At 52.3% G+C, this 25,529-nt stretch overlaps 1 protein-coding gene across 1 annotated transcript; it reads left to right on the forward strand.

The window, feature by feature from the left end:
* The first annotated feature begins 5,051 nt into the window (after positions 1 to 5,051).
* LOC136570457 (serine/threonine-protein kinase pim-1-like) lies at positions 5,052 to 20,909 on the forward strand. Its single transcript, XM_066570928.1, is given in 11 exon segments — positions 5,052 to 5,068; positions 5,375 to 5,591; positions 5,685 to 5,703; positions 5,706 to 5,734; positions 5,978 to 6,028; positions 6,031 to 6,346; positions 6,550 to 6,726; positions 6,996 to 7,108; positions 8,059 to 8,187; positions 14,809 to 14,940; positions 20,799 to 20,909. Coding segments are annotated over 11 exon segments (1,311 nt in total).
* Positions 20,910 to 25,529: the final 4,620 nt, after the last annotated feature.

Here is a 25,529-nt window from a genome sequence, read left to right on the forward strand (position 1 = left end):
CTGCCCGCGTGCTGCTGGCTGGATTGCTGAGGGCTCCCGGCTGCCTCTGGATGGGGCTCCTCTGGAGCTGCTGTGGGGCTGCGGCGCTGCTGCCGGGCAGCTTGGCCAGGCTGGTGCAGCCCCTGAGGGGCTGGGGCCATGAAGGGATGAGGGGCTGGGAAGCCCTGACAGGACACGGCAGTGGGAAGGCACGAGGGGGATGTGTGAGGGAGTGGGTGGCTGTAACATATGCTGGAGGGGGAGTGGGTTGGAGACAGAGAGAGCACTCACCCCGATGTTCATGTGGCAAACAGAGAGCGTTTATTCTCAAGCCCTTCCTTCTAAAGGGTCTTTGAGAAACCCAGTCTGGATAATTTCATTGCTCTGATCTCTGTGCCTTGTCAGATTCTGGCCAGTGAAATGCTGCAGCCCTGGGAGAGATGTGACTGGGCGAGGCCCCTGGAGTCAAACCAGGGCTGGTACATTCACACAGCACGAGCCAGCCTGCACTGTGACACACAGCAACAGAGTGCAAGGCACAGCTCCGGGTGCTCCCCAGGAACCTCAGCTCTGGGAGCACTGTCTGCCCCAAGCTCCAGGGGCTGCAGTGGGAGCCCGGCTGGGCTCTGCCCTGGGGCCATCCTGCAGGGACAGCTGGACACAGGGAGCATTCCCTTGCCACAAACAGCCAAGCCAGGGCTGCAGGGCAGCTGCTGCAGCCCAGACTGCACTGTTGTGTGCTGTGCTCTGGGGCTGGGGCTCCCCGCCCAGGGCACTGGGCTGGTGTGCCACAGGAGACAGAGAAGCTTCAGCTTCAGCCTAACTGAGGTGGGTGCGTGGGCTGGGAAGAGTGGGGAGGCTCAAGGGGATTCACAGAGCTCATCCTGCTGCAAGGACAAGGAAAAGGGAGAGGGAGCTCAGCAGTGAGGAGAGCTGAGGGCTGGAGAGCAGCTCTGAATGACACTAAAATCCCACTGGACCTCTGAGACATTGCTGCTCCTCAGGCAGTGACAGGATGAGTCTCTAAACCTGGGGCTCTGCCTTCCTCATGGTGAGGGGCACCAAGGAAGGCAACAGTGTGATGGAGACTGCAATGGGCTGGGAACTCACTGGGGGAAAAGAGGGAGCAGTTGGGAAGTAAAAGGCAGGTGGAGGAGAGAACTGTTCAGAGAAGGGCTGAGCTACAACTTGAGCAAGCTGAAAAATGTCATTTGGGGTCATCCCAGATTGATTTCATTTCCGAAGTTACTGAACAAGTTTATTTTCTGGGGGGTGTCATGTTTTCCCTTGGAGCTGTACACTCTGCAAACTTGAGCTGTGCTGCCAAAATGCTCAAGCAAGTCTGTGCTGCAGGTCAGACCATTTCGTCTTTGGCTGATTCTGGCCCGGTGCTGAGCTCCAGCAGAGCCCTGGCAGAGCCCAGAGCAGCCTCAGCACCCGCAGAGCCCGGCTGCAAGGAGAGAAAGCAGAAACTGCCCATCAGCTGAAGGCTCCTGTGCCCTTGTCCCAGCCGCCCGTGGTGCCCAGGCCATGCTGGCCGTGCTCAGAGCAGTGCCCAGAGCTGCCCATCCCTGCTGCCTTTGGCACAGAGCAGGAGGGCAGGACATGTGCCCAGCCTGCAGCCAGCCAGGGCACATCCAGCCCTCAGCAGCTGCCCAGAGCAGGATGCTCCTGTGCTCGCTGCCATCTCCCAAAAGCTCTGATCCCACCCTGCCAAGCAGACGGGGACCCACCTCATGCCATCCCCCCCTTGAATGCTTCCTCTAGAAAAAGAAACATCAAATTATTGAAAATAGATTACAGACAATGGGGCAAAAAAGAAAAAAGGTAAAAAATCTTATCTCTACCAGGGGCTTGAGGAAGGCCCAACCCCTGCATGCCAGGGAAAAACCCACCCACGGGTGAGGGAAGCCCAGGCTTTCTCCCTTCCCCCTGCACTGCCCCCCATAATAACAGTGACCCCAAAGGAAACAAGGGCAGTGGAGCAGCCCAAGCCCTTCCTTGCCTGCACAGCAAAGCAGCCCCTGCACAGCTTAGGAGTCCCACCTCTGCTCCCACCATGGGGCTTTGTTTGTGTCGGGCTGGCTGCCCCAGCCCCAGCCCCAGACTGCGGCATGGTGGGTGCTGGGGGCTGTTGGCAGGGCCAGGAGCCCACTCCCATTTGTACCCACCCCAGCCCATGCCCCAGCCCTGCCAAAAGCAGCTGGGCAGCGGCTGAAGGATCAGCTGCACCCGCCCCAGCAAAGGGGGAACCTTTGGTTCCTGGCCAGGCTGTGCAATGCCCAAATCGGGAAGCATCCCCCTGTGTGTGGACTCATCTGCGAATTCCCTGTGGAGCCTGGTTTTGAAGAAGGTGCCAGAATCCAAGTCCATCATCTTCAGCTGGTCAGTGGCCAGGTCCAGGAAGAGGTTGTCATCCTTGGTGTCGTCCTCGCTGTCTCCAGCAGCAGCAGCCCCACCTGGTACAGCTTCTCCAGGGGCTCCTTCTCCTTCCCTGGGCTGAGACCAGGCTCTCAGGGTTCTGCCCAGGGCCCCAGCTGTCGGGGAACCAGGACAAGCAAAACCAGCTCAGATGGCAGCCACCAGTGCTGGGCAGAGCAGCTCAGCTCCAGCACAAGGGCTGTGTGTTCCCATCTGATGAGCCCTGGGCAGTGACACGGGCAGCACAAAAAAGTCTGGGTTCCTTTGCTTCTGATTGCCAAGGCATGTGTGGGGCTGTAACTTACCAGGGCCCTGCATCAAAGTGTGCCTGTGGCTCTCTCCCTTCTTCTAGGGCAGATGAATATCCTGCATCCCAGGATGACAGAGCAGCTCTTCCAATGAGGGCCTTTCCAAGTCCAGCGTGGATAAACACAAGATCAGATCTTGGCACTCTGGGCACAGAAACCAGAAACCACCGGGCAGTTGGAGAAGGCTCCTGTTGGCTTTGCCCCAGTATTGCCATGCCCAGCCTTGCTGGATGTGCTCAGAGCTGGGCCTAAACTTTCCCATCAATTCCCTGTTTTGGAGGAGAGCAGGAGAGCAGGACATGTGCCACCTCCTCAGCAGCTGCCAGAGCGGGATGCCCACGAGCCCGCTGCTGTCTCCCAGCACTGGGATTCCCCCCGTGCCCAGAGATGAGGATCCACCTTGAGAGAGCCCTTGTGGCAGCGAGAGCTGATGGTCCCAGCTGATGTTCTGGACCCTCCTGAAAGGGTGCTCCCCGCAGACCATCTGGTGCAGCAGGATGCCCAGGGACCAGATGGTAGCTGGCTTGCCATAGTACCAGCCAAAGTGGGTCCATTCTGGGGGGCTGTATGACCGTGTTCCTATGGAATACAGATGGAGTTCAGCAGGGGGATGCTGCTGCTCCCAGAGCCTGGCCCCAGCATCCCTGGGCATGCGGGGGCTGCCCCAGTGGCACACGGGGTGATCCACTGCCCTCTCGCCAGCACCTGGGACTTGTGTACAGACTTGGGGTTGGGAAAGAAGCCACTGGTGATGGAAGAGGGCTGTGGAAACCCTGGCAAGGCCCAACCATGACAAGGAAGAACCCACTCAGTGCTGGTGAAAAACCATGCTGTTGTGAATTCGAATGAGGCCTGATTTTGAGAAGGAAATAGGCTCTCATTTATCAAAACAAACTACAGAGGACAGGGAGTTTGAGATAAGCCCAAACTCCCACGCAACAACCCAAAGATAACAACATGTCCCAAACACGCTGGGTTCCCCTCCATATCGTACCTCCCTCAGAAGGAGAAGAACCCCAACCCAACCAAACCCTCATTTTATAACCCCTCTCGGGTCCAGGATTGGTGGGGTTTGGATCCGCATGTTGACTGGTCGTTTTCCGGTGTTCTCGTTGATCCTTATCGATATTCATTCTGGACCAATCATTTTCTCAGGGTGTCGAATGATTGCTCAAGTCCCCTGTCCAATCACCTCCCGCCTCCCTTCAACTATCACCCCCACCAAACCCTGGACTTCCCCTCCCCAGGACCCACAACAAACACCCATCAACTCTCCCCAAAATAACAATTCCCAACCCAGCCCCAATTCAACACAAATTGAATCTAATAAGTAGCAGTACATTTGTTCATTAATTAAATCAATAGCTAAATAATTATACAATATAAAAGCAATAACTAAATAGCTAAAACCACTTGATTCTTAAATGTGCAGCCACACATGGTTGCTTGGCTTGCAGGAATCATATAGTGCTTTGGGAATTCCATGGTAAAGATATACCTTATAAGGAAAAGTTCACCCAGAGGTCACAGAGGAAGGCTGTAACAACAATCCTTAAACTCACAAGAATTGCTTAGGCTTGCAGGAATCGTATAGTGTTCTGAAAATTCCACTGTATAGGTATGCCTTATAAGGAAAAGTTCACTCAGCGGTTAAAAGAGGAGGACTTGGAGCCTTCATCCCACGACCACCAGAAGGCAGAAAAAGACCCCCTAGCAACTGAACGGGGAAGCGCAAAAGACAGACCACATCATCCCTGAACCCGGGAGAAGAAGGCAATAAAAGGCAAACCTTGGGGATACGAACGGTGCGAGCCTAGAGGAGCGGAGACTCCCGGCTGCCCAGCGCTGGACTTTGCTTATTCTTGCTTGCATAATTATAATAATAAAAAAATAATAATTGTATGATCCTTAAATCCAGTGAACTCGTTAATCACACCCATGAAATGTTTTGTCTCACGCAAAGAAGAAAGAAGCCACAAGCCAACACTCTTCTTTATTGCTACACTGTTTTCTTTGGTTACTTCTCTAATAGGAATGACTTTGGGGTGTGATTTGTTTGTTTCTCTCTTTCGTTCCTTGGGGCGCGTGGCGGCTCCTCCATTGGGTTCGCGGGGCAACGAGGAACGGCCGCGAGCTCCAGCGGCTCCACAGCAGCAGCAGAAGCAGCAGCAGACGCAGCAGCAGCAGCAGCAGCAGCAGCAGCAGCAGCAGCGCTTCTCTTGATCGGTTTTCAGCTCGACTTTTCCCTTGCTCCGCATCCCCTTCTCCCTCCCACTCACTGTATTCCCGTCCCGTCCCATCCCGGGCTGTGCCGTCCATGTTCCGCCTCTCCCAGCCCGGCTGATGCCGCGTCCCGCAAGGTGCCCCTTGGCGGGGCCGCCCCGTCCCCGCCCCTGCCTGACCCGCCGTGGTTCCGCCTGGGCCGGGCTCTCTCCGTACCGGCTGTGGCGCCGCAGGAAGAGCTGCTTGCTCTGGTGCTGGCAGAGCATCGCGGTCTTTTGGCTCGGCCTGGCGCGGGCTCTGGCCCAGCCCCGGCCGAGGCCCCGGCCCTGAACAAAGCCCCATCCGTGGTTCCGCCCGCAGCTGCTCCGCTGCTGCCCGGCTCCTGCCCCATGGCCGAGAGCATGGCCAGCAGCTTCCCCGCTCCGAGCTCCGCTGCTCGCCAGCTCGGCCGCCGGCCCCGAGCCGCCGCAGCCCGGGGCAGCTCGGCAAGCAGCAGCGCGCCGGGCGGGTGGGTGCCCCGGGCAGAAGAGCAGCAGCGCGGTGCCCACCGCACGGGCGGAGAAGCCTCCCCTGGAGCAGCTCTACCGGCAGGGCCCGCTGCTGGGCAGTGGCGGCTGTGGCAGCGTTTACTCCGGGACCCGGCTCGCCGACGGCGCCCCGGTAAGAGACGGGGCCGGCTCGCAGGGCAGCGGCAGGCGGCGGGCAGCGGGCGGTGAGCGACAAGCTCAGCCCACTGCTCACCTTGGCTCGCAGGTGGCCATCAAGCGAGTGTCCCGGAGCGCATCTCGGAGTGGGCGCGGCTGGTGAGTGAGCGGGGCCAGCGGGAGGAGCCGGCGGGGAGGAGCCAGCGGGGCGGGCCGGGCGGGGCTGAGGCGAGGCCTGGCAGGGTGGCAGCCGGAACGCTGCGAGGGCAGCGAGCGTGGAGTGAGCGGGGGCCGCGCAGCACCCCGGGCCGGGCCATGGCGAGCCGCGGCGGGGCTGGGCAGGGGCTGCCTGAGGCGCGGCGCAGCATCGGCCCCGCTGACGGCATCGCGGTTCCCCCGCAGCGCAACGGCGCCCTTGTGCCCCTGGAGCTGGCGCTGCTGTGGATGGTGTCGTGGCCTGGCTCCACGGCGTCGTGCGGCTCCTGGACTGGTTTGACGTGCCCGAGGGCTTCGCCCTGGTCATGGAGCGTCCGCAGCGCAGTGAGGACCCCTGGTACTTCCTGCACAAGCGGCGGTTCCTGACGGAGCCCGTGGCGCGGGGGCTGTTCCGCCAGGTGCTGGAGGCCGTGCAGCACTGCAGCAGCCGCGGCGTCCTGCACCGCGACATCAAGGCTGAGAATGTCCTCGTCGACCTGGCCACGGGCGAGGCAAAGCTCATCGACTTCGGCTGCGGCACCATCCTCCAGGACACGTTCTACACCCGGATGTCAGGTGAGCCCAAGCCGGGGCCCAGCCGGGCAGCTGAGTTCCCCGCTTTGCTGGCAGAGGGGGAATCCTTCTTCAGCCAGCTGCAGCCAAGTTGCTTTTTGGCAGGGCAGGGGCTGGCTGTTGTGGAACGGGAGCTGGCTGGGAGGGAGGGAAGGAAGGCAGGAGGGAGCAGCATGGGCCTGATGAGCTGCGCCCGTGTCCCATAGGAACGCCGGAGTACAGCCCACCGGAGTGGATCCTCTTTGGCTGCTACCATGGCCAGCCAGCCACTATCTGGTCCTTGGGCATCCTGCTCTATGAGCTGGTCTGTGGGCACCTTCCTTTCCACACCAACAAGGACATCGTCCAGGGCCAGCTCGTCTTCCCGCCCCGGGTGTCTCAAGGTGGGGATGCGCCTTCAAGGCACGAGGGGAAGAACAACGGGGTTGGGAGGGGCAGCTGGCACATAAGCATCCTGCTCTTGCAGCTGGTGAGGAGGTGGATCTCCTGGGCTTAGCTGGAGGAGGTGGCACCTGTGCCTCTGTGCTGGTGTCCTCCGCAAGAGAGGATCAATAGGAAGCTTTTGGGTGCAGCTCTGAGCACTCCTGGTGTCGCCTGGGCACTGTGGAATGTGGGAGAGCACGGACAGGAGCCTTCTGGTTTCTCTCCGCAGAGTGCCAGCACCTCATCAGGTGGTGTTTATCCATGGACCCCACACACAGGCCATGCTTGGAGGACCTTTTTGAGCATTCTTGGCTGCAGGAGCCCTGCCTGGCCCAGGAGACTGCAGAGATGCATCCCTGAGCACAGTAGGATCCAGGAGCCCAGCAAGCAGCAGCGGCACGCGTCTCGTGGCACTGGAAGAAAACCCCGGAGCGTTTCCCTGCGGCCGCGGTGCGGAGGAGAGAGTGCAGCCGAGGAGATGCTGCTTCCGCTGGTCCCCATGAGCTGTGGAGGGAGCGGCTCCGTACTGCCCGTCCCATTGGAGAAGTGTTGGCAGTGACATGGATTGGGACAGAGGAAACATCCCCCTGCAGCTCAATGGCATCGTGATGTCCCCGCAAGCCAAGGCACAGCTGGGGTGTTCTTCTGGAGCACGACATGGAGCTGGGAACACCATCCTGGAGCTGGCCACTGGCGGGGCAGAGCCAATTGGTTTTGGCTGCGGCCCCTGCATGAAGGACACGCTCTGCACTCTGATGAAATCAAGATGAGTCCCCAGCCGGCGCAGGGGCGGGGGGATGCTGGTGCTTCCAGGCACGGCAGAGCTCGGCCTGGCCACGTGCCGGAGGTTCCCTGCCCAGCAGCGCCGGGGAATATTAATTTTTCTGCTGGCCACCAAGCTGCTTTTTGGCGGGACAGGGGACGGATACTGTGGAAGGGGAGCCGGCTCCTGGCCTTGCTGACAGCTTCTGCCAGCCAGCCTGGCACGGGCTGAGGCGGGGGCAGCCAGCCTGACAAAAGCATCCATCCATGTGGATGGGGGGCAGCAGAGGGGGGGACGGGTTCTGAAGCCGTGCAGACCCAGCTGGTCTGCTCTGCAGGCCCTTGAGGAAGAGGTGCGTGTACGGGCAGGAAAGGTGGGGATTTTCCCCACCTCTGAACAGGTTTAATTCTCACATTGAGTGGTCAGACCCTCCTCAGGCCTGTGAAACGGTGACAGGTTTTGTGCTTTTTCTTGTTTCCAGGTCTTGTTTTGAATTGGCTTTCATGCAATTGTTCTTTTGTTTTCCCAGGAGGATTACACCTGGTGCCCAGACCGGACAGGGAAGCGCCTGCAGCGTCTGTGGAGCGCGCCCAGTGCCAGCGCTGCCCCAGGGGCCACGGTCCGCGGGGACAGCCCCTTCCAGAAGGACGAGGACCTGGTTTGGGATCGGCTCCTCTCCTGGCAGCAGCTCTCCAGAGGTGGGCACCCGGATCCACAGCTCGGCTGGCAGAAGGGCTCCGGGCAGATGGCAGCGGGCACACAGGCATCCCGCTCTTGCAGCTGCTGAGGAGGTTGCTGTGCCATGATTAAGCAGAGGAGGTGGAACGTGGCCTGCCACGCTGCCCTTCTCTAAAAACAGAGAATGGGTCGGGAGGTTTGGGCTCTGAGCAGAGCCAGCAGCCTGGCCCGGGCACAGGCCATGGCGGGACAGGGGGACGGGAGCCTGCTGCCACTGACCGTGGCTCTCTGGTTTCTCTCCGCAGGCTGCCAGCACCTCATGCCATGGGAATGGCACTGCTCGGCCTGCCAGCCTGGGAGGGCTGGAGGGCGGCCGGTGTTCATTTGCTGTCAAAATAAATTTGTTTGGGTTTTTTTTGTCATCGTCATCATCAGAGCGTTTCTTTCCTCCTTTTCCAAGCTTTTGGCCTCCCTTTCTCCAGGGTAATCTTTTTGTGTCCATTCTCAGCCTCTTGATGGCATTTGGCAGGGGGGGTTAAGCAACATGAAAAATTCAACAACAGCTCCTGTAGCCAACTGCAGCAGCTCCTTCAAGAGCCCCTTCCAGTGAGGTCTGCATGTGCCTTGTAAAAGGAAGTGCTTTGCAGCGATGGGGTTGTCGCCCTGCTGCAAAAGCTGGGAGGAACTCAGAAATGGGAAAATGCCAATTTGGCTCAACCACCACCCAGGTTCTTCATCTTTTCCCTCTGCTCCGTGATAGGCAGGCAGGGCTGGACTCCAGGAAAGTTCAAGTTCTTGGTGCTCCCTGGCATCAAAGTGATCCAGTAAACTCTTGTATGCAGGGACTGCAACAGGGCTACTTGTCAGAACCCAGGAAATTCCTCTGGCTGCCCTGGAGGACTCGAGCCCCTGTCCAGGGGGCACAGAGACCTTGGCACAGAGCCTAAGACCCCTGTGCCTTTAATTTAGCCCTTGGATAAAATGATTACCAACCTTATATGAAGAATTGCGAGCCATGAAAGTTTTAAGTAGAATGAAAATGAATTTATCATGGGGTGAAAAATAGATTTTTGGGGTTTCTAGATGGGGATTCAGGGGGCAAGTTGGAGCAATCGGGGCGTGTCCAGCCTTTCTCCTTCTTCTTCTTCTTCTTGGCCTCCATCTTCTGTTATGATATTGACACTTTTAGATTGGTCTAGAGTAGATGCTCACAGTCTAACATAGGTGATAGGTATTGGAAAAGAATTGTAAATATCGTACATGTAGTTTTTAGTATAAAAAGATAACACCGCCTTGGGGCAGGCAGAATGCCTCTGACTGTCTTGCTGAGCGGACCTCGTCAGGACAGGAGAAAGAATTTTATAGATAAGATACAATAAACAACCTTGAGACCAAGAATGGAAGAGCTCTGACTCCTTCTTTGAGCACCAGGCTGGGAGAAGAGACTTTCTAACGTATATCAGGGTCACTCTGACCAGCTAGAGATCCTGTGATCTCTTAAGAAATATTTTTTTGGTCCTTTTAAATGTTGTTATTTTCTTATACATGTTCAGCTGTTTTAAGAAGTTACTCGCAAGGTCTCTAGGAGAAGATTTTTTATTAAATAAAGAAGGGGGAGTTGTGGGGGCCAGAGATCCAGCCAGAGAAGAACTTGCCGTGCTCCCCTGGAGGGCCAACTCCTGACCCACTGACTTTTTAGTTTGGGCGAGCAAATATGACCCCCAGCTGCCTTTGCAACTTTATGTTGATCCCCCAGTACTCATTGGTCCTTCCCTTTGTGTTCTGCCCCTAAGCCCTTTCCCATTGGTTACCAGTTTTGTCCCGCCCCTTGCCTTCCCTATATAATCCCATTTTTCCCTGGTTCTGAGAGTTTCTGTCCCTGGCTCCCTATGCAGAGTGTCCTGCTCTTAATGAAGGCTTCTTCTCTGTGGAATGCCATGCAGAGCTCCAGCCTTTTTTCTCCGTGTCACCTGAAGAAGGAAGCTGAACATCACACGCTGCTCTGGGAGGAGGATGTGCCTATGCCCCTGAGCTGTCCTTCTTAGGAGGCTCTTCAGGAGGGTTGTGGCACCCTTACCACGGCCACCCTGCCGCCACAGCAAGCAAGAGCCTCAGAAATGCCCTTGTTCCTAGAGGCTGCTCTTGTTCACTTGCTACCGATGAGTAATTTGGGATCACAGCCACCAGGACAGTCCTGGAAGCCCTGGAAGTTACCTGCTGAAATACTCAGCATCAGTCAATTAACAATACAGGGTGCAATACACTTACTCCAGCCACATGGCTCTGTCCCATCAGCTTCTCCGTGACTGGATGTGACACGTTTGGGGATTTCTGCTCTTTGGGCATTTGTTTCCTCTTGCATTTCATTGGATTGAGGCAGTTGTTGCATATAGGTTTTATGGGCAATTTTTTTCCTCCATAGGGAGAGTAGAAAAGAATACAGGGAGAGTAGAATAGAATACAGCAGCATGCTTAGTTGGTTTAATAAAATCAATGAGTTAGAAAGTAGTAAGCAGCTATGGAACTGAGGAAAAGGGAATATTAATAGACTATGATAATACACTCCACAGAAAACACAATTATGCTAAAGAGTATCCTCCTTTTGGAGTAAGGCCCCTCACTGAGGACATAACCAGGGTGGTACAGAAAGCTGCATCAAGAGCTTGTGGGGGGAAAGGGAGTTCTTTGTGTTGTAATGCCTATGGAAATTCTGTGTAGTGACAGAGCTCTTGTAAGAGCTGTAAATTGGTACAATGCCTTCAGGCCTAAATTCAAGCTAGAAGCATGCTCCCAGAGCAGCAACCTTTCTGTCACTGCTCTTGGACTGCAGCTTCAGAAACAGGCAAGACAGACCTCAGCTTAGAAAATCTAAAAGCTCCTTTTCGGTTCCTTGATCAGATTCAGGATATACTAGATTGCCAAGCAGTATGGATTCTATTTGCCACCTGTATCCCAGTTGTCTTCTGTTAATTGGGCAGTTTTCCTTATCTCTTCCACAGCCAATCCTCCCTCCAGAGGAGACATCTGCTGATAATGGGCTATTGAATGTCACTGCATGGCTGATAAGAACTACAGCATCCCATTGGGAGATGCTCCGCCCAGAGGGAGGAGCCAAGCATTCCTACCCAGATATAATCTTGAAATTCTGGAACACCAGCACAGCTTCTCCTCTGGATTTCCCAGAGGAACAGCAGCTGCCTCTTCCACTGGATCTTCAGAAGAAGACTACACCTTTCTACAGGATCCCTGCTCCAACAGAACCACACCTGACACTCCAGGAGGGCTGCAGCCACAATTCCAATTGGACTGCTACCAACACCCTGACCCACAGGGTGTCAGGCTGTATTCTGACTCTGTCAGTGCTGTTTTGGTTTACTGCATTGTTTATTTTATCTTTTTATTTTCTTCCCTAATAAAGAACTGTTTTCCTGCTCCCATATTCTTACCTGAGAGCCCCCCTTAATTTAAAATTCATGACAATTCAGAAGGAAGGGATTTACATTTTTCCATTTCAAGAAAGGCTCCTGTCTTCCTTAGGAAACACCTGTCTTTCCAAACCAAGACAGAGGAGCCACCTGTGTTATACATGTAAATACTTAACACGAAAAAAGCAAGAGCCTCAAAAAGGCAAAACAGCTTGGTAATTTGTAGAAAGTAACTTTGATCAAAACCAAAATGTGTTAATAGATCGGTCTGAAGATGACATTCACAATTTTCCTGGTGATATTGTGCACTGTACTGTAACAGTGGATAGTAACTGGACATAGCCAGTAGGATAACTGGATATGCTTTTCAAACTTAGTATTCATTGAATTATTCATTGAATTCTCATCCTTCTGTACACTTCAGCTCTGCTGTAAACTTCAGAGACATTTTTTCACAAGCTTCTAACAAGTTACTCTGGATCCATAATTCCTGAGACCAAAGGGAGCCCAAATGCCAAGTGGGATTACTCTTTCTCAAAGCCTGGAGTCACACAGAATGAAGCAGTACTTAAATCATCGTGTGCCTCCCATATACGTAACAGTCCGGTTACTGACCATCTGCAAGAATTTTTTGACTTTTGCTACAAATTACCTTCAAGAATAAGCTACAAATAATATCTTGAACCTGTTTAAATTCAGGGATGGCATTACAATTGCCCTAAAAAATTCTAAGGGGACCTAGTGCTGTTGCAGTAATACAAGAGAACTGTAAGTGTGTATTACTAGTTGTTATTCATATTAGGTAAAAATGGATCAGCTCAGCTTTGCAAAGCAAGAAACAAGTCATGGAAAGTTGAAATGATGGAGTTGGGACAGTGTAGCCAGTCTGCTTTTTGTGAGAGATGCTCTTAAGCAGTGGCAGTAGAAATGTACTCATCTCCTGTCACTTTGCTCCTTGTGATCTACTATCCACCTCTGCAATTTTTTCTGCTCTTTTTTTTCTTTATTTCTTCAGCTGAGTACCAAAAGGAAACACAGAACTGCAGTGTTGCTACCAAAATAATAGATCTTTTTTCAAACTAAAACATACCCAGGGCTTTTAGAAAACACAACAGAAGTGTTGCAAAGTATAAACAATACAAGATATTGAAGAGTATTTTGACATTATACTACATCATCCAAAGAAATGGATAGTAGGGCTTGAGGAACAAGGATAGAAATGAAGTTTTGTTAAAAGGGCTTATTTTGGTCTCTGTGTGGTAACTGTCATCACCCTGATGTAAATACTTCACAATCTATTTAAATTTTCCTAAGTTGTACTATTTTGCAATCAGCTATGATTTTTTAAATTTCTCCTGCACCCATAACTGAATGATCTGAGCACAATCTCCAAACAAGACAAATGGTAAAGTAGCAAAGGGCTGCAATAACTGAGCAGCCAACAGGATAAGCCACACTGGCATCTCTTGGCTTTACCAAATCCTCTGTGAGTGCTTTCGTTTCTTGCCCTCTTTGGTTTAAAATGCAACACATTTTCATTCCTTCTGATGATTCACCTCTGAAAGAAAAAGGCAGTAGCTGTTTTTGGCAGGGTAAGTTGCATTTGCAAATTGGCTCAGCTTGTTGGCAGCAGAACTGCATTTTTTCTTATCAAAGCTGCTCATCAGCTTGAGTGCAGAGAAGGCGCAAAAGGATGAGAGAGTTTGGTGGAGCTCTGATGGTGTGAGGATCCAATGGTGCAAAGAGCTGGAAGGTGAAATCCCTTTTCTTGAGTTCAGGTTCATTAGGGAAAGGGAGGGTGTGCCTGAGAGCTCAGTTCTGTCAGCCATATTCACCTAGTAAAAGGTTTTTTTCCTGCACCTGTGTGTGTGGCCAATGCCAAGGGACGGCAGCTCTTTCTGTTGTGGGGGCATTGCAGCCTCCAACTGCAGACCATGCAAACTGAGCTGCATTGAAATGTGTTCTCCAGGGCTGCGTTTTGGGGCTGGTCCTGGTTAACATCTTTATTGGTGATCTGGAGGAGGGCACTGAGAGCACCCTCAGTAAATTTGCAGATGCCCAGTTGGGTGGGAGTGTGGATCTGCTGGAGGACAGGAAGGCTCTGCAGTGAGACTTGGACAGACTCGATCAATGGGCCGAGGACAAGGGCGTGAGGTTCCACAAGGCCAAGTGGCACATCCTGCAGGTCACCAGCCGCCTCAGGGTGAGCCAAAGTGTGCCCAAGGGGGCAAGAGGCCAATGGCACCTGGCCTGGATCAGCAGCAGTGTGGGCAGCAGGAGCAGGCAGCGCCTGCCCCTCTGTGCTGGGCACTGCTGAGGCCACACCTCGAGTGCTGTGTCCAGCTCTGGGCCCCTCGGGAAAAAGGACATTGAGGGGCTGAGTGTGGCCAGAGAAGGGCAGCAAGGCTCACGAAGGCTCTAGAAAACATGGCCCATGAGGAGTAGCTGAGGGACCTGGGTTTGTTCAGTCTGGAGAAGAGGCTCAGGAGTGTTATAAACAAAAACTCTGCCAATTTTTTTGGGGAGAAAAAAGTTACAAAAACTAGTCAGACCAGTGTTGCTGCTAAAGTGCTACCTGTTTGTTATGATAATTACAAGTCCTTGTCGTTAATGGTTCTTTTTTCTGTATCAGTAAAGACCGTGGCTAGGGCTAAGTTAATGGCTCCTCTCCCAAGACAGTGAAGGGAGGGGACCTCCCCAGACAGTGAGGAGAAGGGACGAGAGGTAGGAAGGGGGCATGCAAAATAACCTCAGGACCAGCATGCCATGAGAGGCTACTACTCCAAACTTACTGAAAAGACCCCCAAAACAACGAGCCAATATAGAGCTGGGATAATTGGAGTGATGTTTGGATGTGAGGAACAGAGTGCTGAGCCTGCAGAGATGCTGAAAACCTTTGTTTCCCCTCACCCTGAGCAGAAAATCCTCTCAAACCGGGACCCAGAGAGAGAAAGAAGCTTTAGAGATCAACATCTGATTGGTGCCTGAAAGGCTCCCACGAGGACTGGACCCCCAGCTCTGCCCCTAATGGACAAAGCTGCGCAGATCCTCCTCCTCTGAGTCACCCTGGGAGAGACGATGGAGACTGCAGACCTGTTGAGCTTTCCAATCTTGAGCTGATCACTTTTAATAAAGGCATTAAAAGGAGAAAAAGTCTCCTGCCCTGTTTATTTCAGCTGGGGCGCTCGTCCGGGATAGCCACGCCAGAAGAGGACACCAGGACTGGCCATCTTGGACCTCGAGGACAGCTGGCCATCAGGACCAGAGAGATCGGCTTGGGACCAGTGACGCTGAGGAGCTCCGGACTGGTGAGAAATCCGGTGGCGGGAGTAGGAGAGGAACGAGTGTGTGTGTGAGTGAGACGAGGGCCGGGCCCTCGGAGCGAGAGAGGACCCCTCAGTGCCGCGTTTCCCGACTCCTGCCAAGGGCCCGGCCGGGAACAGGGGGAAGTGCATGGAATCAGCGTGAGTGAGTCGTCCCCTAAGGGGGAGAGAGGGCCCCCCCTCCGGGCGTGTGGAGGAAATAGTTGTATGAGTGCCATGCACCCCCAAAAGTCCTGACAGAGGGAAGTCAGGCAGATTGCAAGTCCCGAGGAGGGTTCGGGCAAGCTCACAAGCCCTGCAGGCAAATTCAGTCCTGACAAAGGGGTCAGGCACAAATCCCAGCGAAGGAAGCTGGGGTTTGTTTTTAAGTCCTGATACGGTGAGGCCTGACATTTGGAAGGTTAGGCAAACTAGAAATCAGGCAGTTGTTTTTCCTGACAGAGGGGAGTCAGGCATGAACTGGTTTCTTACGCCAGGGTTTCATGTTTTCAAGTCCTGATAGATATAAGACCTGACATTAGTAAAGTTAGGCAATCTAGAGATCAGGCAGTTATTTCAGTGTAAAGTCCTGAGCATCAGGCAAATAAATTTTTCTTGAGATTACCTGTCAGTAGAGGCACCTTTGGGATTTTTTTCTGTTGAGACCTGAAAAATTGGAGGGTGTAATAGTAAAAAGACAGGCAAGAGACTGAGGAATATACCTCCCAATAGCCCTTTGGGGGAACTGTTAGAGAAATGGCATTCTATAGAGGCCACAGAGGGATTAGATAAGGTGAAGATGATCCACTATTGTGTAGAAGTCTGGCCAGAATTAGAGGTGCAAGGAGGATGGCCTTGGTGTGGGACAAGGGACAAGTGGATGAGCCAACAACTGAGTCATTGTCTGACAGCTCGAGGAGATACCGATCCTGAGCAATTATTGTATGTAGCTTGCTGGTTAAAGAACGCTATTGGGGATGAAGGGTGCGAATTTGTAAGGTACAGAAGAAGAAAGAGGGGAATGAAGGAGAGGATGCTGGAATTGGTAAAAGATGGGACCCCCTGGATTATTTGCCTCCAGCCCCTCCACCTTATAATCCTCTTCCTTGGGCACCTCAAATGGCAGGTCCGATTCTTCCCCCGGCTGCCATCTCATTACCGCCTGCTCAAATTCCTCCTTCCACCTCTTAGGCTTCCCCTATGGTAGACCCAGTATCTCCCCTAGTAACCACTCCCTCACCACCCCCTTTGGCTCCTCCAGTTCCTCCTGCACCACCACAAGTGCCTGCCTACTCCACCTGCTGCATTCTCCACCCTTCTCCAGCTCCACTTAAAATGTACCCAAGCTCTTCTCCCCCTCCTATTGCTGTCCCTTTACCTCCTCCTAGTTGGGACACAAATGTCTCCTTGCCCGGTAAACAGCTATCACCAAATACACCTGCTGATCTGCAGAAAGTTCAGGGTAACCCTGATATCCCTCAAACTAGTAGCATGGTGCCTGAAGATGGGCCATACTGTAGTACCAGATCCAAGACCTCCAAGGCAAAGAGACTTTTTCCCCTCAGAGAAGTTCCTATAGGAGAAGTAGTGGGAGGTGTTGGCTTTGTGAATGCTCCTCTAACAGCTTCTGAGGTGAGAAGATTCAAGAAAGAGTTAGGGCATTTAGTTGAGGACCCAGTGGGCATAGCTAACCAAGTGGATCAATTCTTAGGTCCAAATATCTACACTTGGGGGGAGATGAATTCCATTCTAAAGATATCATTTTCCCCAGAAGAGGTCCAGATGATTAGGGTGGCTGGCATAAGAATTTGGGAGAAAGAGAACTGTCCCAAGTGCCATCAGGTGAACAGAAATTGCCACTGACAGATCCCAGCTGGAACCCTAACCAGGAGGAAAGGAGGAAGGCCATGATGGAATATAGGTCTTTGATAATATGAGGGATCAAAGAGTCATTTCCCAAAGGAACTAATACCAAATTAGTATTAGAACTAATACTGAATTTGAGGGGGCACAAGAGAAGGATGAAGCTCCTGCTGCTTGGCTTAATCGCCCAAAGCGGAACTTCCAATTGTACTCTAGAATAGACCCAGACACCACAGAAGGTCAAGTGCTACTAAAAGTCCAATTTGTTACCAAATCTTGGCCAGATATATGGAGAAAACTAGAAAAAAATGAAGATTGGCAAGAGAAGGACAGAAATGAGTTATTAAGAGAAGCATTGAAAGTGTATTTAAGGAGAGACGGAGAAAAAGCAAAGGCCAAGGCCAAGATCATGGTTGCCATAGCTAAAGAAAGTGAGGGGTGGGTGGGTCCACCACCAGGAGGAGGCAAAGATAGGCCAGGACTGTCAGGTACAAGAGAGATAGAGAGACCTCAAGTCCCTTTGAGTGAATGACACTGCTATTACTGTGGAGAGGCAGGACAAGTCAGGAGGTTTTGTAGAAAGCTCAGTCTCGATGAGGCAATAGCCAGGGAACAAGAAGCCTTGGAGAGGGTTCTTAGAGGTGATGATTAAGGGTGACAGGGGCTTTACACTTTAGGGGACCCGATGCAACATCTAGAAAAGCCCTTGGTAAACATTGAGGTGGGACCCCTAAATGAAGAATTTGAATTTTTGGTTGGATACAGGAGCAGATAAGTCCTGTCTCAACAAAGTACCAAAAAGTATAGTAAAATACCCAAAAACATCTGAGGTGAGACAAAAACAGCTAGGTAGAAGGATATCCAATAGCATTAGGACTGGACAGTAGCACTAAACTTGTAATAAGTGATGTGAAAGTAAAAGGTACCTTATTGTTGTCTGTTGTGTGTGTGAGAGTGAGTCACAAACAAAGTCAGCCTCAACTTCCCGGGCAGGTAGGAAGGGGGCAGTAGAAAGAGTGTGTGTGACCTGCAAACCAGACCAGTGTTCCCCGGTGTGTGAGGGGGCCGTAGCTGTAAGAGCGTGAGTGACACGCAGGCAGCCTCACAGGTGAACGGGCACCGGAGGCAGCAGAGCCAGGGCCCTTCCAGAAGGCCTGGAGATATTGAGAGCTGGAGGCCAACCCCAAGGCGAGGGGGGGCCACAGGGACCCGTGATTTTCTGGCAATGAGGATCCACTTTGTGTCTTGAGGGTGTGAAGGAATGTGTGAAGGTGAATGAGAAATAAAAGTGAGTGAATGTAGACGAATTAAAGTATAGGTAATGTGGATTGTGCATTGTAAGTTTTACCACATCTCCTTGGAGGGAGGTGTATTGTGTTGAAAAGCAGTGTGGGGAAAAAGTTTGTTTTAGATGCAAGGGGTTGAAAGAAAAGTGGTATTTCAGCTGTTAGTGAAAGTGAGAAACAGAGGCAGGGGATGAATAGATAAGATCTTGAAAATTGAACAGCAAACCAGTAAGTTAGATGCCGAGAAAAATGGGAGAATAAAAGCATGCTAGAAAAGATACCCCCAAGATAGCCCTTTGGGAGTTAAGTTAGCTAACAGAAATACAACTCCTTGCAAAATACAGAGTAGGCAGAAATTGATGAGAGAAACATGCAAGCTATGGAAAAAGAGAAATTAACAAATTATACATAACATTAACCCAAGAAATTGGGTTTTGAGAAAATCATAGTAGACCATTAATGCCTATATTTGAAAGCCCCTTTCAGGTAGTCCTCATTGCTAATTTGACTCTGCGGACCAGAGGAAAACGTTAGACCCACATCATCAGATTCCACACCACTCTCACCCCCTGGCATTGGACCAAGATTCAACATCAGTTTCACCCCCTGGCATTGGACCAGACTCCACACCACTCTCCCTCTGGGATTGGACCAGACTCCACACCACTCACCCTCTGGCATTGGGCCGGATTCAATGTCAGTTTCACCCCCTAACATTGGACTAGATTCCACATGACTCACCCCCTAACTCAGGACAGGAGTCAACCACATCACGAGTTAATTCACCTGAGTATACCATTATAAAAGGACCAAAAGACTTAAAGTTGACTCTCAAAAGGAAGAGCCCAAAAGACTGATGAACTGAATAAGAAAAGAGTTTGGTATCAGAACCATACCTTATCTTAAAGTGTTATAAGACAGCTCTGTGTTTAAAATAAGTTTGTAAAAAGTTAAAGACTGTTAATAAGTAACTCTGGTTAAGTTCCCCCAATTTAGTTCCAAAGACTCCAGGTTAATCCTCTACAGACCACTCCCCTAAGAGAAACCAAAATTAGTAAGGAACGGACCAAGAGAAGTTTAACCAGAGAAGCGGGGAGAAGGGACTCTAAAGAGCTTGGAAGCTTTTTCTTGGTAAAGTTCCCCAAGAGGCAAGGCCGGGTGGGCCGGTCGTGCCAGATGACCCATACCAGATTCTTGGGAAGAGCAGTAATGATGGCTCTAATTGCTGGTGGTGCTCTGGGGAGCCCAAGAGAGCCGTGCAGTGAGTGCTACCAACCCCTCTTTGAGGAGGAAGAAGTGAGCTCCTTGTCTAGAGTCCACACCAATTCTAACCCGAATTGTGTTAACCTCCCCCAATGTATTGGATAGTCCAGAATACCACCACTTTTAGGCAGCAACTCCTGGGAGAGTGCCTGTAGGAGAAACCTGGTTGTGCTTGAATGTGATGCTACTGAAGCAAGCCTGGTACATCAGGTCAAAGAGAAAGAGACAGCAAAAACAATAAGAGAACAAGACCATTTAGAGATACCCCGAGGTAAGAACCTATTCATAGATTCAGTGAAAAAAGTTAGCCACAAACTAAATTTAACTGATTGTTGAGTTTGTACTCAGATGACCGAAATTTGGCCATGGGAGAAGATTAATCTAAGGCTATTAGAAATCTGTAACTGGATACAGAATAACTCAGAATTTAGTATTAATTTAGTATTAAGGGGTACAGTACACCAGTAAAAAGAATGGTCTGTAAATGGCATTTAGCAGTAAAGAACTCTGCTACCCAGCGGATCCCAAGAGATCCAAATAGATTTTGGTCTGTTGAAAGAAAAGAACAAGTGTATCTACCACGAAGCATATGAATTTTATGAGTATACCGAAGAAGGGATAAACCCCTTTTGGGGAATGAAAGGCATTTTTAAATATTGGGAATGTCCAACAGAACCTAAGCATACATTTTGGGGGGCCCCTAAACACCTGTTTTGGATCTGTGGTACTACAGCATACACTAAATTGCCAGGAGACTGGTCTGGCAGTTGCACCATTGGAATGATAAAACCATCGCCCACCTGGGAGTGACATCCCTAAACATATCCAAAAATATAAGCATTTTTCCTTATAAATAAAATTCAATTAATTAATAAAATGATAATTATATTATTCTGATAGTATTATTCAAATTAATTACCTAATTTGTATATTTATATTAAAAAATCTATACACTTTTAGCAACACAGAAAATTATTGGTCATTGGTTCTAAGTAACACAATTCCCTTCATTAATCCATTAAGCTCTATTGGGTATTTATTTCTTCCTCTTTATGGTAACTAATATTCTTTGTAGACCTTTTGCCATCATTTTTATCATCTTTTTTTTCGCATATGGTCAAGAGGAGGCACTTTGGGGTCCATGGAGACATTTCTGGGGCACATTTGGGGCAATTTTGGGTCTGGGGAGGGAATTCAGAGAGAACTTGAGGGTCTGGAGGACACTTGGGGGAGCCGGGTGGGCACTTGGAGGGGCACTCAGGGATTCTGAGGGACAGTTCGGGGTCCGGGACAGCACTTGGGGTCCAGGGGGGCCCTTGGACGTCAGGGAGGGGAATTCGGGGCCCTTCAGGGTCCGGGAGCGCCCTTGGGAAGCTCGAACGGGGCTCTCTGGGGCGCGGGGGCTGATGGGAGTTGTAGGCGCGGGTCTAATACGGTTTAACGGGGCCGCAGAGCATCACGGGAGTTCGAGGCGCAGCTGCAATGGCTCTCCAAGAGTCGCGGGGCATGACGGGAGATAAAGTCCCGGCTGGACTAGCGCTGGACGTGCGCCGCGGAGCATGATGGGAGCTGTAGTCCTGGAAGTGGTTGGAACGCGGCGTTTGGGGGTCCGGGAAGGCTCTTGGGGGACACTTTTGCGTCCAAGCCGTGACTTGAGGTCCTCGGGGGAACGTAAACGGCTCGGGAATCCGTGGGGGGAGTTCGGGGAGCTCTAACCGGGCTCTTTAGGGCGCGGGAAAGGCAGGAGTTTTAGGCGCGGGACTGTGTTCTGAGGGGCTCTGGGGCCACGGGGGATGAGAGGAGACGAATTCCCAGAAGTGGCTGTACCGGGCATCTGTGGGGTTGGGAGCACTCAGGGGAACTGGGGACGCCTTTGTGAGCTCCCAGATAGGCACTGAGGGGGCACTGAGGGATCCTGGAGGGTCTAGGGGACACTTATGGGACAGATGGGGGCGGATCCCGGGGTTCTTGGGAGCGTGTGGCATGACGGGCGTTGCAGTCCCGGCTGCAATGGGGTTGTATCCGGCCGCGGGGCATGATGGGAGTTGTAGGCAAAAGGAAAATATGGCAGCCGTCTAGGCACCGCCCCCAAGCCCCGATCTCTGGCGCTGATTGGCTGTGAGTGGTGATGGGCAGAAGCCTCGGCAAATGAGAGGTGGCGGAGGCGGGAACAGCCTCTGCATTCCCTCCCAGTACAGCCCAGTTCATCCCCAGTACTACCCCAGTACAACCCCAGTAAAACCCCAGTGCCCCTCTGATCCCTTCCAATACACACCAGTCCCTCCCAAAACACCTGAGTCCATTCCCATTCCCTCCAGTTCCACCCAATTTCAAACACAGGGTGCCCCTGTGTCCCCAGTCTTCCCCACAATGTTCCTTCCCAGTGTTCCCCAGTATGTCCCAGTCCTCCCCAGTGTTTCCAAGGACAGTTTAATTTCTCACAGTGGCCGTGGCAGCCAAACCCAGCAGTGGGGTCAGAGCAGTGCCCATGGCCACAGCCCCTTGCAGTGGCCCAGTGCAGCTTGGGCTGATGATCCACCCTCACAGCTGGCCCAGGGCAGCTCTGCAGTGGCTTTGGTGGCACCTGGGGCTGGCACACACCTGAGCAGTGTGTCTGTTTGCAGTGGGGAAACTCAGGAGTTTCAGATTGCTTCAAAAAACCCCAAAAAGAGAAAACCCCTGTTAGGCTGAGTGCAGCCAGCTCTCCAAGCACAGCAGGTCCCAGGGCAGTGAGGACAGACAGGATGGGGCTGGGCAATGTGGAGCAAGGTTGTCCACACTGGGTCAGAGCTCCAGGCACAGCTTTTGTGAGCAGGCCAGAGCTGCTGAGGAGAGACCCTGGGTCAATATCAATCACAGAATGCTGCAATCGTCTCTACTCTAAAGAGAAATAAAATAAAATACATCGTTTAAAATAGGAATGTCTGTTTCTGATAAGTTTTTTGAAATCTTTCTCCATCACTGGACTAGGAAAACTTTAATGACTCTCTCAGAGCTTTGGTGTTGTTTACATCAGACTCAATCCCTGAGAGTGTCTTCAAAAAACCTCTCAAGAACTCAAACTTAAATTGAAACTGCAAAGTTTCTTGAAGTTTTAATGGATCCCACTGAGGGACACGACTGAGAAAATGTCCCCAGGTTCCAGTTAGAGCAGAACACTGTAGGCAATGATGACAGCTGGGGACAAACAAGGCCAAGGTGTCTCTGGTGCTGAGCAAAGCTGGATGTGTTTGAGGAATGCCAAGGGCCAAGGCCTGAGCCCCAGGGCCTGGCCAGGCAGATCCTGTCCCTCCCTCCTTGCTCAGGGCTCTTGCCAGGATGGGCACTGGCACGTGGGGATGGGCAATGCCAAGGGCAGGAGCATGGGGCGGCCCCTGCCCGGCTGCTGAGCAGGGACAAGGAGGCCATGAGGCCCCAGGCCTGCAAGGGTCACTTGTCTCCTGCTCCTGCCTCAGGCCCAGGCCCAGCAGCCATGGCCAAAGTGCTGCCCAAGTTGGCTCTGGCAGGGCTGTCTTGCAGCTGCTGCCCATGCCTGTGCCCTGTGCAGCCCAGGCTGTCCTACGGTGTCCCTGCCCTGCGCCTCTGTCCCTGCAGGCTGTCGGCATCCCCCGGCTGCCCCACCTGGCTGGGCCCTTCCTTTGCTGACAGCTCTGCCTCCTGCCTGCCTCTGCCTGCCCACACAAAGCCTTGGGCTGATACCAAAAGGGTTCATTCTATTTTTACCCTGCCTGGGAACTTTCAGCACAGGAACAAGGCATGTAGGGGCTGCTTTCCCAGCAGGAGTGGTTGGAAGAGAAGAGGAAGACATCTGGCTCAAGGGTGCAGGGATAGAGAAAACAAGGAGTGAATCTGGGAACTTGGGGTGGGTTTTATGGAAATGGGTAAGTTGTAATTCGTATTTAGCCACTGTGTATAAGCAACACAGTGGTAGAATTACATGTCCTAATAAGGTTAGCAGTTATTCCATGTTGGACCTTAGGCCTGAATAAATGATACCCTCTGAAACACCAAATTATTGTTATGGAGTCTTATTCTGATATTTTGGACATTTGGTGACAGCAGAGGCTGACAGAACCAAGGAGTCAGCTGTGACACTGTGGAACCCCATGGAACAAAGGGTCCCTGGTGATGCAGTGGAACCCCATGGAACCAAAAGTCCATTGTATCAGAGCAAGGCCTCATGGAACCAAGGAGAGCATTGCTGACAGTGTGGAAGCTCATGGAGCCATGGGGTCATTGTGGCAGTGTGGGGCTGCATGGAACCAATGGTCCATTGTGACACTGCAGAACCTTCTGGAATCAAGGGGATCATGTTATGCTCTGGAACCTCATGGAACAAAGGATCCATGGTGACACTGCAGTGCTCAGACCATTGTTGACAGTGTGAAAGCTCCTGGAACCAAAAGTCCACTGTGACACAGCAAGGCCTCCTGGAACCAAGGGTCCCTTGTGGCTCTGTGGGGCTTCCCAGAAGCAAGGAGACCATTTGGACACTGTGGGGCCTCATGGAACCACGTGGCACTGTGACACAGCGGGGCCACATGGAGCCAAGGGGCCACTGAGACACTGAAGAACCTCATGGAACCAAAGGTCCATTGTTACACTGTGGGGCCCTGTGGAACCAGTGGGACCATGGTGACACCGTGGTGCTCCATGGAGCCAAGGGGCCATTCTGATTCTGCTTTGCCTCATGGAGCCAAGGGGCCACCATGACACTGCAGGGCCTTGTGGAACTAAGGCAGCCGTGTGACACTGCGGGGCCCTTGGAACCAAGGGTCCATTGAGAGATTGCAGGGCCTCATGGAACCATGGAGACCATTATGGCCCATCAGAACCCATTGGAACCAAGGGGCCATTGTGACACTGCAGAGCCCCGTGGAATCAAGGGGACCAAAGTGACACTGTGGGGCTCCATGGGACAAAGGGGCCATTCTGACACTATGGAACCGAGGAGACCATTGCTCTGCTACGGGACATCATGGAACCATGGAGGCCATTGTGACACAGCAAAGCCTCATTGAAGCAAGGGCACAATAGTGACACTGTGGGGCTCCATGGGACCAAGGGGACATTCTTAAAATGTAGAACTAAGGAGACCACTGTGGCACTATGGGGCATCATGGCGTCAAGGGTCCATTGTGACACGGCATGGCTGCATGAAACCATGGAGGCCATTTTCACACTTTGAGGCCTGGTGAAAGCAAAGGGCCATTGTGGCACTTTGTGTCTCCATGGAACCAAGGAGTCCATTGTGACACTATGAGGCCCTGTTGGGCCATATGGCACTTGTGGCCCTTTGTGGCACCACGGAACCAAGGGACCATTGTGACACTACAGGGCCCCATGGAGCTAAGGATTCATGGAACAACGTGGGACTAATGGAACTAAAGATCCATTGTGACATTGAGGGGCCTCATGGAACTATGAGGGGACAATTGTGATGCTCTGGGGCCAATGGAAGCAAGGGGCCATTGTGACACAGCTGGGCCTCATGCAGCCAAGGGGCCACTGGGATCCTGAGGAGCCCAAAAGAGCCAAGGGGCCATTGTGACACTCTGCAGCGGTGGAGACCCTGAGAGTCATTCCCTGGGTTAGGGAGACACAAGAAGCTTCCTTCAAAAGCTGTTTGACCCCATTGGCTCCTTCCCCTTGTTCTGTGTCCCTCAGCCACTCCCTCCCCCTTCCCCCACTGGCTCCATCTTTGTACTGCCCCCATGGCACTGATCAACCCCTTCCTCTGGAGATACAGAAACCTGGACTCCCCCCTGGACTCCCTGCTAACAGTACAGAAACTCATGGATCCAAGGGGCCATTGTGACACTGAAGAACTTCATGGAACCCAGGGTCCATTGGGACACAGCAGGGCCTCATTGGAACAAAGGAACCATTGCTAACAGTACAAAAACTCATGGAACCAAGGGGCCGTGATGACACAGCAGGGCCACATGGAACCCAGGAGACCAGTGACATTTAGGGACCTCATGGAACCAGGGTCCATTATGGCACTGCAGAAACAAGGAGACCATTGTTGATGCTGTGGAAGCTCATGGAACCAAGCAGCCATTGTGACACTCCAGGGCCTCGTTGAACCAGGCAGAGCATTGTGACACCACAGAACCTCATGGCACTGAGGGTTTATTGTGACACAGCAGGGCCCATGGAGCCAATTGTCCATTGTGACAA

This window comes from Molothrus aeneus, unplaced genomic scaffold (assembly GCF_037042795.1).
Source record: "Molothrus aeneus isolate 106 unplaced genomic scaffold, BPBGC_Maene_1.0 scaffold_34, whole genome shotgun sequence".
Taxonomy (NCBI): domain Eukaryota; kingdom Metazoa; phylum Chordata; class Aves; order Passeriformes; family Icteridae; genus Molothrus; species Molothrus aeneus.